At 38.6% G+C, this 14,117-nt stretch overlaps 2 protein-coding genes across 2 annotated transcripts in view; both read right to left on the reverse strand.

The window, feature by feature from the left end:
- LOC145267162 (uncharacterized) overlaps positions 1-2,533 on the reverse strand; it is a 97,166-nt gene extending 94,633 nt beyond the window's left edge. The window contains exon 1 of the mRNA XM_080123211.1: positions 1,422-2,533. Coding sequence (XP_079979337.1) covers positions 1,422-1,659 — 238 coding nt within the window. The 5' untranslated portion in view covers positions 1,660-2,533. The remainder of the gene's footprint in view (positions 1-1,421) is intronic.
- A 4,016-nt stretch (positions 2,534-6,549) lies between these two features.
- LOC145267192 (uncharacterized) lies at positions 6,550-6,927 on the reverse strand. The gene has a single exon (XM_080123256.1). The coding sequence runs from the start codon at positions 6,925-6,927 to the stop codon at positions 6,550-6,552; it is 378 nt and encodes a 125-aa protein (XP_079979382.1).
- Between the last annotated feature and the right edge of the window lie 7,190 nt (positions 6,928-14,117).

The raw sequence follows: 14,117 nt of genomic DNA on the forward strand, positions 1-14,117 counted from the left end.
TCTGTATATATATATATATATATATATATATATAATTACGACGTAATCAGGTTTGACACACCAGTTCAAATCAGATCAACATAGTTAATCAATGGTGAGACTGGCCAGTACTAGATGGCTGACCATTTGGTACTTCCAGGTGCTATATGTGCTCTCCGCTTATCTCGGCATTTTTTTCTAGACGTCCTGGTCTTCTCCTTACCACTGGACTGGACTGTGTTAGCACGCTACAAAAAGCATCGTTGATAACGGAGGGACATGGTTTGTGTGGGGACAGATAGTTATTACAACAGGATAATGCTGCAATCCATGCTGCACGACGGACCTTGACCTTTCAATAAGAAAATGGAATCCATCTCTTTGGGACATCCTGCATGTTCACTGAACTTGAACCCAATTGAAAATGTTTGGAGATGGATGACAAGAGATGTTTATCGAAATAGCACACAATATGCAACCAAAAATGAACTTCGTGAAGCCATCTTCAGAAGCCGGAGCAACATCCCCCATCCTTAATGGAAACGCTTATTTCTAGCTTGCCCCAAAGAATGTTCAAAGTTATCAAAACCAGTGGAGGTAGAACTCATTATTAGATTTGATTGTTGAATGTTTTCGTACACTTTTCGTACAATTTTGTAGATTTTATGTTCCTGGTCTTATAATTTTGATCAAGTGTAAAATGCCTCATTTTATAAAAAATGTAAATTTCTGAATAAAATGTCTGAATGTAGTTTTTTCCCCATAACCTTTTAGATTGTAGTATTGGTAACCTTAAGTGGGAGGAGTTTAAAATCTGTCCTTAAAAATAAGGTTTCTTTTTAAAGATTTTCAAGTGGTCTTAAATTTTTGATCAGGAGTGTATATATATTGTACTGGGCCAGATAGTTTATAGTTTGGGAGCAGGCGAAAAGATGGCAACACACAACGCGAGAATAATTCGACACAAAATTTCTTGAAGCTGACAAACAACCGTCACATGTTTTCCAAAAAACAACAAACAGTCAAGATTTTTATTTATTTTAACGTTTTTTTTTTTGTTTTGTTTTTTGTTTTGTTTTGTTTTTTTCAAGGACCCAGACAAAACCATTGCAGATAGTGAAAAGGTTCGAGAGAAGCGAAAAGCCAAACACCTGCCAAGCAAACTCACTTCAGACCTGCCCCAGAAATCAACCGGGGAAAACAATAAAATAAATAATTCTCAAAATATATATAAAAATAAAAAATAATTAAAAAAAACAGGGTATAAAAAGGCCTAAAAAAAAATTAAAAAAAAGAAAAGAAAGAAGAAAAAAAAAAGAAAAGAAAAAAGAAAAAAAAAACACAATGTCCCACTTTGCTCAGATGAATGATCCGGTCGGTCAATCATTTCTTTTTTAATCTTACGAATAAAAATGAAAAATAAATAAAAATATATATCTTACCCAATGGAGTATTTGAGGGAAGATATTTACCACGATATTCATTTACTGCTGTATGTAAGCTCGTAACTTCATTAGCTGGAGACGGACTTATAGGAAATAAACCTATGATGGCGTGAGTCTGTGCTTTCACGGATATCAGTAAAGAAAACACCAAACATATTAATAATATTGTTTTTCTTGTGTCCATTGTTGATTCTTTTTTTATATATAACACTATGGACCCAACGTGAAAAGACATTCACATACTCCTCTCCCTGTTATGCTACTGTAAGATGCGTTCATGTAAAACGAAGTCCGGGTAAATAGTCAGACTTTAAGCCAATTAGATTTTTTTGTTTGTTTGTTTGTTTTTTTTGTTTTTTTGTTGTTTTTTTTTTTATCACATTTTACACAAAACTACTCATGTGGAATAAAAAAATATCTCTTATTTATTATGAAATGACACAATTTAGTGCATGGGTGTGTAGGAATTGAAACAAAATGTTGCAGGTAGGCAGCAGCGATACTTCGTGGTTTATTAGTTTGAATATAAGTGTTTTATAAGCTCAGTACCGATTGGTGCAAGCATAATCGTTTGTGGAACAAATGGAATGCATTCTTATTACTTCCGTTTCGGCTTGTCTAATCAGAGGCTATTTCTCAGGTGAGCTGAGCATGTGGCAGAGTTAATAAAAGGGGTTAGACATGCGACAACTTCCTCTTTTTCTTGGTCAGGACACACTAGACAACATCCAGGGGACTCGAGCCAAACCTTAAACTTCTCTCTTGGGGTGTAACAGAATCTTCTGTGGCTTTGGTTCTGGGTTCGATTTATTCATGAAAAATCCATCATGGCTGCCATCGGACCCTACTGTTGTGTTTCGACCAGACACTTTGGACTCGGACGAAAAAGAAGCACGAATTTACAAATCGGAGAAGAATAAAAGTGTATTTAACTTCAAATAAATACAAACGTAAAATATGTAGGTTGCAAAACAATTGCGTTTGCGGCTTTTTAAGAAGTCCCAAAAAAAGTTATTTTAACGTCTTGAGTTTGACGGCTCCTTTCAAGTTAAGAAGTAGAGAGATGAAATAAAACGTCTTTTCTCCACTGATGTTCGTATGAAAGAGAGCATTTAAAGGGAGTCTCTACTTCCGTTTAATAAATAGGTTGCCGTGATTGGTCGATGAGCGGCAGCTTTGGCCAATGAGACAGGGCCTTATTTTAGGTGTAAGGAAAGGTAATAAGATGAAAAGGGAGGTAACTCTAGTTTTTTTTTATATTCTCCCAACAACAACAAAAATGCGACAAATGAATTCGTTGCACGTCCCTTTAGGACTTGATATTTAAACATAAATGCTTAACAAGAGCTAATAGCTTGCTTAAATAAAATTTCAGGCATTATTATGTCCCGATTACAAGAATGTATATATAGATTTTAATAAAAAAATTTTTTTTTTGATTTATGTCTCAGGCATTATTATGGCCTGATTACAAGAATGTATACGTAGTTTTTAATAAAAAAATTTTTTGTTAAATAATAATACAGATATTCTGGATTAGACATTGGTTTCTTTATTCTCTTAGATTTGTAAGTAATAAATTCTTCTGAAGCATCTCCTGGTCAAACGCGTGGTGGGAGGTCGATGGCTGCAGGGGCCAATCACTGATTTGGCGCCTCCCCCCCCCCAACGGCCGAGCGCCCCTCAGCAGGGTATGGGGTGGAGCCCCGGAAAATTTTGCTATTTTAAGGCCTCCAGATGCCCCCGTTGATGCATTTTTAGCACTAAAATGCATTACTTTATGTTAAAGAATTGCCTTTCTCTCGATTTTTTGGGGGGCATTCAGGAGGGTCATACCATCATTGTCAGACAGTATGCCGGTTAGTACCGTGGTGGTCCCCTCCTCAAGTTTGGAAAATACACTTAGTACAAATGGTACTAACTGTGGCATTCTGGGTGGTCCTTTCTTGCAAAAAAAAATCAAATTTAATCAGTATATTGTGTACCTGTAGCAACATGCAACTAATATTTTGATCAAATATAACAGCTAACTTTTCTTCGGCACAAACTTTATGATTTTGTTGACGTTACTGCAGTTTTTCGGAACCAACCAGAATAAAATCAGCATATTCATTTATTCATTCATATTCATTCAATTATTATCATATGTGTCCATTAAGTGCAATCCGGCTGATGGAGTGGTCAGCCTTTATTTAATAATTATAAAGGTCAATAAAATATTCATGTGAAACTGTTAATCATTTTCACCTGTCTGGCACCGATGGTATGCCCTCCCCCTGGGGCATTATGGAACAAAAATCATCTTTTGTGGGTGGGGGGGACAATGCCCCCTTGGAGCCGTGCCTGCCCGATGGTATTAACTTCTTCTCCCCCTCCTCTGTCAGCGGTGCCCACCATGGTTGGGCGCTGTGGAGAAAATTTTGATCTTCAAAATCCCAGATAGCAGGAAAATGGCCTTCCAGACTTGTTTTTTCCCTTAATCTGCTCCAATAAACAGTGCTAAATTCTAGTATTTGATCATTAAACTTGTTTTAGGACATGTCGAGAAGAAAGGTCAGCTAGAGGAGAGGTTTGGATCGGAGAGCGAGTCACTCAATGTTGTATTACACTAAACATGCAATCCAATATCAACAGCTTGGCAAAATTAATTATTAATGTTGCAATACAGGATGATACAAATCACGTACATAATGAAACTAATTACTTACACAGCAAAACGAATCATGAAAACAACACAACATAGACATCGAAAAAGAACACAACATAGCGAAAGACAGATTAACGCATTTATTGGAGGATCAAAAAGTTATGGAACAAAAACATCATCTAGGGACGTTTTGAGGCACAAATGGATAAACATGGAAGTTCCTCTTATGCCGTGGTATTCTAATTTCGCAAGAAGAATTTTGTGGTTGACTGTATCAAATGCCTTTTCAAAGTCTACAAAACTACCACAGGCCACCTCCTTTTTGTCTAATGCATTAAAGATTCGTTCAGTTATTTCTAAAAGAGCATGTTCAGTAGAATGTTTCCTTCTGAAGCCAAATTGGTATTTATAGAGGCACTTGTGTTTCTCTAAAAACTTGTAGACTCGTTCGTGTACAACTTTTTCAAGAAGTTTATTAATATTTGATAATAGAGAAATAGGCCTGTAGTTACCTACATCTAGTTTTGAGCCCTTCTTGTATATGGGGATGACTTTGGCCAGCTTAAGCATATCAGGAAAAACTCCAGTATTGAGGGAAAGATTGATACACATACACTCCAAATGATGATACACATACACTCCAAATGCATAGAAATGCTAAATTTGCCCTCCAAACAGCCTCAGAAATGGAACAAAGTTGTGTTTATTAAGGTCTTTATTTTAAATTTTCTTGGGTCTCCTACAAAGGGTGCACCCCATTTTGGCGCCCCCCAGAAATCTTGGCTGGGGGGGGGCCTGCCCCCCCCCCCTGCCACTACGCTAATGCTGCTGGTCCCATATTAGGATTCTTACAAACTTCAATAGAAGAGAGTGCGCTTTCATCGGATTCCTCTTCAGCTGGAGTGTCAGGAAAATAGTTATGAGTTAAAGACAACTCCAATGGAAACAAATCTTTGTGGCTATGTATTTCCACTGCACCATTGCCTCTTTTTATTTGAGAGGAACGAACTTTGCCATCGCTCCCACTAAACAGTTCAATAACTCTGCCCAGTTTCCAGAAAGGCTTAGCAGGATTCTTTATAAGAATCACATCATTTACCTTGATTTTATTGTGGAACTCAATTTCATGCAAATCCTTGTAACTTTTTCTTAGACTCAGCAAATATTCCTCATGCCACAGGTCTTTGAATTTCGAAGTCAATTCTTCTCTGTTTTCCAAGGTACTTACAAGTAGAGATCTTGTGACTGGTTTTGTTTCAACTAAACTGGGGTTGTCAGCTTGAAAGGAAAGTTCAGAGTTTATGTTAGGATGAATAAAACAGTTGGGTGTTAAAGGGTGTAATTCAACATCAGTAGAACATCTGTAGGTCAAAGGCCTGGAGTTCACTGCCCTTTGGACGTCTGATAGAAGGGTTAAGAGTTTCAAATAACCGATTTTGGATCGACCTTATGTTTTAAACAAGCATGATTTTATTACCATGATCATTCTCTTCCAAGTACTACCAATCCAAGGAGAGTAAAGAGGTATTTTTATGTGCATGATAGCAGAGCTGGTAAATGCATTATTGAATTCATTGTTGTTGATGTGATGTTTAATTACATCGCCACCTAAAGAAGCATTAAAGGAATGTGCATTATCACTGTATATATGAGTGGGTACTCCATAAATATTAGAAAAACGAATTAATGCAAGAATGAAAGCTTGAATGCTCATATCCGGCACAAGCTCAATGTGAATAGCTCTCACATTCATACGTGTGGAAACCAACAGATACATTTTTGTAGGCTTCCTTCTCTTTATACCCAGATGTGACCCGTGTAATCAATACTGATATGTTGAAAGGGATTTATTAGCCTAACTCTGTGTTTCGGGTGTTTTGGGGTATTTAAAAGCCAAGCTGTTGAATTTTTTTTATAGCAGCTTGAGATTACAGACTTCACCGACTGCCTTGCTTGGGGAAGCCAATATCCAGACAACCTTAATTTTGTTATTGTCGTGCCCGATGCCCAAATGTCTGCACAGATGATGGCTATCCAAAATTATTAATTTCGTTAGTGGATTTTGCTTGGCAATCAAAATTAGAAAGACCAAATTATAGTCATATCTTGAATTGGCAATTCTGCCATCCACTCTTAAGATCCCATCGGAGTCGAGAAAGATGTTAAGATTCTTAACCAGCGAGGTAATCTTCTTATGAAGCGGGTCCTTCAGATAAGCAATCTCGACATCAAAGGCTTGTGATTGCATCATTTTAATTAAGTAAATTTTGGCAGACTGTTTTGGATTAGACTGTTTCTTCACTCGTTTACATTTATTCACAAATTTGAATACGAAGGCAGTGGCACGGCATAACTCGAGAACCTGTCAAAGGGAATTAGTGGTTTACAAATAGTTCCACCTATTGTACTATGAAAAACATTTTCCACATGTCGCTGGTTTTCTGGAATCATGCAGCTCAAGGTACTTGTAGGCCAATTCTATGGTTCCTGAACTATCCATGCAGGTCCATAAGTCCATAAGTCCAGTTTCTCTTTAAATTTTTCTAGGCTGACACCATGAGAAAGCAGATCCACCGGGTTTTCCACAAAGGGGACATATTTGTAGTGAATGTCCACTCCAAATTCTTTAGTAAAATTCTCTTTCATATCATGAATGTCTCTTATTCTATTCCTGGTATATAGGCTTTTCGCCTTCACATTGTCCAAGAGAAGCCATGACAAAACGACTTGTGCATCCACAAAAACAATAATGCTCTCAATTTTAATATTAGAGTATGTTCTCAGCAACATGCTTAAAGCTTTGAATGCAATGTATACAGCAAGCAACTTCATCATTGGCAAAGTTTTAGCTTTCATTGGTGTTACTTTCACTTTAGAAAATATTATTTGGGATTTCTCATTTTGCACCCCATAAATAACAAACACATATGCCTGAAGATATACAACTTCAGTGGACCGTCACTGTCTACAGCCTGTCGTGAGGACAGATTCCTCAAACCAGAAAGATCCTCAGCTAAATTTGACCAGATTGTCATTATGTCTGTTGGTACCTTTTGATCCCAACTCAATTCGAGCAACCATAATTTTCTAAGAAGGATTTTCGCTTTAACTGTTACAGGAGCACAGAGTGATAAAGGATCAACTATTTTTGCTGTGCAAAAATATCCCTTTTAGAGAGTATATTTTCCTTAACTGAAGTGTGAGAGATACTATCAAGTATCTGATTCAGGGAGGTATTTATACCCAAGAACCTTTTCATACTCACAGTTATGTTGCACAATATTACCATCCTCAATCATGATTTCTCGTAGGACTCTATAATTGGAATTACATGACCTCAGCTGGAAATTTCCCTTTTGTAATCGAGGCACTGCATTTTTATAAAGGCTGATTATCGCCCCCGAAGAATTGCTTGTCATACATAGGTTGTCAACATAAAATCGACTTTTCAACATCTTAGTACATGTGTCATTTGGAAAGTTACTCACGTGATGCTGCAGGGCATAATTTAATATAAAGGGGCATTGAAGCCAAATATCAATGTGCAATAACGATAAAATATCAATTTGTTTTCATCTTGCATTGAAGCCAAATATCAATGTGCAATAACGATAAAATATCAATTTGTTTTCATCTTTCACAAAAAAACAAGATCTATTTTTATCTTCATCAGACTTGAGTCTGATCATAAGACTCATTAAGAGAATAACCACCTCCAGCCTTTAAAGAACAATTAAAAACATGTCTTATTTTGGTAGTTACCTGTTGATCAAATTTAAAAACTAGTCTATGGGGTATCCATATATATTTGTGAAAATCCTGTGAGTCAACTTCAATCCACAAAATAGAAGTTGTTTTTAAATTCAGTAGATTTCTTGAAGCTATCGATTTTATTTTGGTCATAGTCCGCGATTAATTCTTCATCAAGGGAAGTGCCATCAGTTTCCACAGCAAACATCCTTTCTAAATTTCTCTCCATATTTGAAGATTCAAATATATCCGAGAATGGATCCTGGTAGGTTAATTTGGGTTCCGATGTAGCGTTCAATTGGCGCTCTGGGCAACGGGCATGTTCCGATATTATAGTATGATAATTAGCACAATGATTGGATTTTTCAGTTTCTACAGGAAAGATTTGATCGGCATATAAAAAATGCTGAACATTACCAAATGGAGCAATCCCTTGAGGTAAATCCCATGCATGTCCATTCATGCATTTAATAATTATGGAGTTAGTCATAAATTAAAATATATCTACACCTAGGATACCGTCAATTTTTATAGCATTGCTATGTTTTTCACTAGAAAATGCCAACCTGTATTTTAATTTATTTAGGTTGGACTTTACTTGACAGAAATTATCAAACTGGAATTGAATACCAAATTGGTCATCTATTAAAACCAGAATGGGGAGTTGTCTTCCTTTACCAACATTAACATTCAAAGCAACTTGTTCAAGACTCTTTACTGTAACACCAGTATAGGTTTTCATCTGGTAATCGGTAAGATTCGAATCTCCATCAGGATATCTTAGTTCCTTTAATATTTTTTTGGAAAAATAAGATCGCTGACTTCCAGTGTCTAAAAGGCAGTTAACCGTAGTTTTCTTTGTTCCATTATGTAATGAAATAGCTACAACAGGTAATATGATGTTGTTTTCATCAACATGGGAAAATAGTGGAATTATTTTGGGGGGATTATCACATAAAGGTGTAATTGTGCCTTAGATCGACACAGTTTGCAGGAGAGAGAATTGTTCTGGCACCCAGAGCATTCTTCGCTTTTGTGTTTATAACTGGAATATCCGATACACAATTTCAACTGTTTACACTTCTCAACTCTTGCTTTATAAGTAGAGAATTTGCTGCACATAGAGTGGCCATGGTTTGAGCAAAGTTTGCAGTATGTACCGACATAATTAGTAAAAAAATTCTGTTAGGCAACATCTCCTTTCCCCTTTTCATGTTTTTTAACATGTGTTCCATCGCCTTTAGAATTAGTTTCTGCTGATAGCGAATATTTCTTATTCCTCGACAGAGCACGAACAGCTTCATTATAATTGTCAAATATTTGAGTCAAAGACGGATAATTCGTGCCCACTCTGTGACTAATTTCCATTCTCAAGACCACAGATAACTTTTCAAACATAATGTGACTGATCAACAAAAATCAAGGGGAATTATTCTCAAAAATCGATCTGATATGACGCTTTCAGTTCAGACAAATCTGCTCTCACTTCTGCAAGACACAAATTCAGGCTCATATTGAGGTGATGCAGAAATTATCTGCTTAAAAATTTCGTCAAACTCTGCTTTGATGCATATTGCTTTAATTTTTTCATTCAAGGAACGAACTTCAACTAGCATCTCTTTGATAATATCTTCCTCTTTCTGGAAAGTCCTTTTTCTTAGTCTTTCACGTTGTTCCAGCATTTCGATGATAAGTGTAATATCATCCTTTAAGACTTCCTGGGCAACTTCGAGAGCCCTTACACTCTTCAATGTCTTAAAATTCTCCATTTTAGGATTCACTCTTATTTATTTTAAATCAAACGTGAATCTGGTTTCTTCTTCTCTCCAAGAGCGACAAAAATTTTGTAAAAGAGTCTCGCCAGAGAATCATAGCTTTGAAACACGTGGAGTCATAAGTAGACTAATGTTTCTATTTTCTTGTCTCCCGACGAGAGCAGAGTTTAGCTCAAGAATAGTAATATATATATATATATATATATATATATATATATATATATATATATATATATATATATATATATATATATATATATATATATATATATATATTGTTTTTGTTGGTCGAGGGGGGGGTAAGCAATAAATAAGCTTTGCTTTAAAAGTTTTTTTTGTCACAAGACAAATAATAGTGCAGAAAAATTTTTTTTGTCACAATGGCAAATAATAGCAATGAATTTTTTTTTCTTTTCAACAAATATTTCCAAGTCCGCACGAGGTCATAAAGATGGTGACTCATTCGTGCGTTTTGTGAAATAAATACAGTTTATCGCACGATAATCAAAATTAATTTGTTTTGTTGCAAATGTTTTGTTTTCTTCAACAAATATTTCCAAGTCCGCACGAGATCATAAAGATGGCTACTCGTTCGCTCCTTGAGAATTTAAACACAGTTCGTTCATGTGTATGTAGAGATTTATATATATATATATATATATATATATATATATATATATATATATATATATATATATATATATTGATGTTAAATTTGACATTAAATATATATTGACGTTAAATTTGACGTTAAATATATATTGACGTTAAATTTGAACTCAACCTCAGATCAAAAGTCTCAAACTCAAATCCAACTGTTCTCTTCTCTGCACTTTCCACACTGATGCCCAAAATAAAGAAGACGGCTCTTTTATAGAGAGACCCAACCACATCTCATTTGCATACCCCCTCCCCCCTCTCGTCACATCACGTGATTTTCAGTCCATAAATACCAGGGGGCGGCCATTTTTATTTTCTCTTTTTTTTTTCTTTCCTAACACGAGCCACACGATGCATTTACTTTTAACCACACGCCCCCTTGATCTCTAAGATCAATAATTAGTATCATAGTCTGCCATCCATGCTGGGCGTCTTCGTTCATGGTGCGATCGTCGAAGAGGCTCTTCTTCAGACACTTCAACATCAGCATCAACCTCCCCTTCATCTGATGGCAAGGAGACTCTCCGTATATCTAAAATGTGACAAGGCATTCTGTGTTCGTTACAACTCTACTTTCAACCGAGTCGTTGTTTGTTTCGTTCACCACACTCTTTTCTTCTACCTCTTCTTTTACACACGTCCGTTCGCTTTAGTGACTAAAAATCGTCTGTCCTCCTGCTTTCCTTTCCTCGTTATTTATGGAATCAGGATACGAGATTCTCCGAGATTCCCCGAGATTCCCCGAGACTTTTTTCCACATAAACGCATTCTCAATTTGTGCTTTGCATGCACAAACGCGCAGCCGCTTTAATGGTAAGCCACTTCTTTCTCCACACTCCCCCCTGATCTCATGATCACAGAGACGGCAGGGGGGTGGCGATCGCTGCCGTCGGGTGCTTCTGCGAAGGGGGCCAGTGCTGCTCTTGTCTTCGCGTGCGCTCTCATCCACCGCCTGATGGTCGGGGAAGGCTTCATCTCTGTGGAGGCTACTGATATCAGAGTCACTGCTTGATAGGGATGGTGCAAACTAAAGCGATGGCCCACTCGTCTCAGAGTCAGAGTCACTCTCATCGTCCACTGGAGGTGGCACATGTGTCGCCGGCCGTAGGTCCCTAACGTGACAGAGTACGCTATCAACCTGGACACACTGCTGACTCACCACATCGGTCACTGTGCCCCGTTTATACTTGTCAGTACATCGGTTTCCTGGCGGCTTCACCCAGACAGCATCCCCTTTGGCATATCGATTCCGTTCTATCTCAGTGGCCACAGTTGTATCGGGGTGGATTCCTTTTTCTCAGACACGGTACTGATAGATTGCGTTTGCAGGCACCGTTCCTGGAGTTACGCCATCCTTTGGCATGAGATTATACCAGTACACAGCTTCTGCGATGGTGCACTGCTTCCTGGCTGCAATTGTTTTGATGCTGCGATGGCTCCTCTCAGCTATACCATTGCCAGAAGGCACATAAGCGCATCTAAGCCGCAGCTGCACACCCCATTCTTGTAAGAACTGCCTCATCTGATGGCTGCAAAAGGCTGGGTCGTTCTCCGTCAGCAGTTCATCGGGCGCACCTCTTTCACAGAACACAGATGACAGCTGGCGAATAATGTTGCAAGAGTCCTGGCGCCCAAGGAGTCTCCAGATTGCGAAACGTGTAGGCCCACAATCGATGAGGGTAAGGAAGTGGTTGCCACTGTAGTGTGTGATGTCCATGCCCACTCTCTGCCACTTACCACTCACTCCCAACTCCCCTTTCTTCCATCGTGCTGGAGCTGGGTCGATGGATTGGCAGGCTTCGCAACTTTCCACCACTCTTCAGATATCTTTTTTTTTCTACTCCTGGATCAATCATCTTGACAAAGTACAGTATCCACTTGATGCGAGGATGTCCACACTGTCGATGAATGTCCATGATGCGCGCTGCATCCACATTACACACAACTGCTGCCCATGTGTTTTGCAGATTATCAGAATCTCTCTGAGCACCAGCCAGAAGCCATCGTTGAGGGACTCTTGTCAGAGCATCTGCTCTGTTGAGCACAAATCTGATCAACACTACGTCCACAGTCAGGTCGTACTCTGTGATGGTGTCAACCAAGGTGGCAAGCCGTCTTCGAATTAACATCTCACTCGATGCTCGTGTCGTCAGCCGTGCTATTCCACTTAATGCATCGGTTATCCACCAATGAGTGCATGCCGAGTCAGTCATGATATGTAGAACCTTGGCTTGCCATTGAAGCACCAAGTTAACGCCCTTCAATGTCTTTTGTTTTTTTTGTTTTTTTACACAGTGATCACCACTTATCAAGGCCCGGAAGCCACTCAGGGATAAGGGTTATTGCAAGTACATTACATTAGTGTAGAGATTTGATGAAGTGTTTACTTAAGGGGGCGGTTCATTAGGAATTTGTTAACATTGGACTTGAAGACATCCAAGTTGTAGTCCGGTTGGAAGCAGGCAGACAGAACAGAGTTCCACAGGCGTGCAGTTCTAAGAAAGAAGCTTTGTTCATGGAATCCGCATTTTGATTTAGGCTAAGATATAGAGTGGGGGAAATTTTTCACAGTGGATTCAGCTAGACGGGTGTTTTTCGTGAAAGATTGGCGAGGGGGGACCAGAGATTGGAGTTCAGACAAGCACCTGCCATGGAAATAACGATAAAACAAGGATAGGCTCGCAACGTCTCTTCTGCGGGAGAGAGGTTGCAGGGTAGAGAAAAGGGCATCCCACACTAAGCCACAAAGTCTATTTTGTACTTTGTCAAGGCAGGATAGGCTGTTTTTAGCAGCTCCTGCCCAGATATGGCAACAGTATTCCATCCTTGGACGTACTTGGCTTTTATATAGATAGATAATTGCATCAGTAGTGAGATATCTTCTGGAGCGGTAGAAGAATCCCACCATATTTCCAGCAACCTTGGCAACAGACTTGATATACGTGTTCCATTTCAGATCAGGAGTAAAGGTCAAACCCAGAAGCTTGTCAAAACACGGGGCCTTACCCAGACGAGAGCCATCCATCACAATTGGTGCCAGATGGGGATCAGAGCATTGATGATGTAAGGATAGGAGTTTGGTTTTGGATGCATTAAAAATAACCAGCCACATCTTGCCCCCACTGAACCACGCGCTCGAGATCAGAGGAGAGAGAATCAGAGAGAACTTTGTCATTTACAGCCTTTGATGTGTTGCCGTAGATGGTCGTGTCATCAGCATAGATGTCAACGAATGATTTAAGTATGTGTTTAGGGAGGTCATTGATGTAGATCAGGAAGAGAGTTGGGCCCAGGATTGACCCCTGAGGGACTCCAGCATTTATATTGCAGGCCTCTGATTTTTGTCCATCTACCACTACTCTTATGAGCCTATCGGAGAGAAAAGATTTAATGATTGAGAAAACATTTCCAGTTATACCGTAGCTGGAAATCTTGTGAAGTAGACCCTTATGCCATACCTTGTCGAAGGCCTTTGATATGTCAAGAGCAATTGCCCTAGAAAGGAAGCCTTTGTCAAGAAATTCACTAATCCTGTGGGATATAACCGTCAGCACATCTGCGGTAGATCTTGCAGAGTGGAAACCATATTGTGTGTCACTAAGAAGGTTATTCCTGCTGAGGCGGTTGACTATTTCTCTATTTAATATGGATTCCAGCAACTTACTCATAACACACAGGAGACTTATTGGTCTGTACTGAGAGGGAGATGACTTATCACCTGAATTCTTAAATACAGGGCAAAGCACTTCTCCAGCGCTTAAATAGTTTTGTAGTTCTGGTTGAAGCTTTTTTAACACTATAATTGGGATGCCATCAGGGCCAGTTGCTTTACTGGAATCTAGGTTTTTTATTAGCTTGGCG

Source organism: Euprymna scolopes, chromosome 42, assembly GCF_053919585.1.
Source record: "Euprymna scolopes isolate OS-2025 chromosome 42, ASM5391958v1, whole genome shotgun sequence".
NCBI lineage: Eukaryota > Metazoa > Mollusca > Cephalopoda > Sepiida > Sepiolidae > Euprymna > Euprymna scolopes.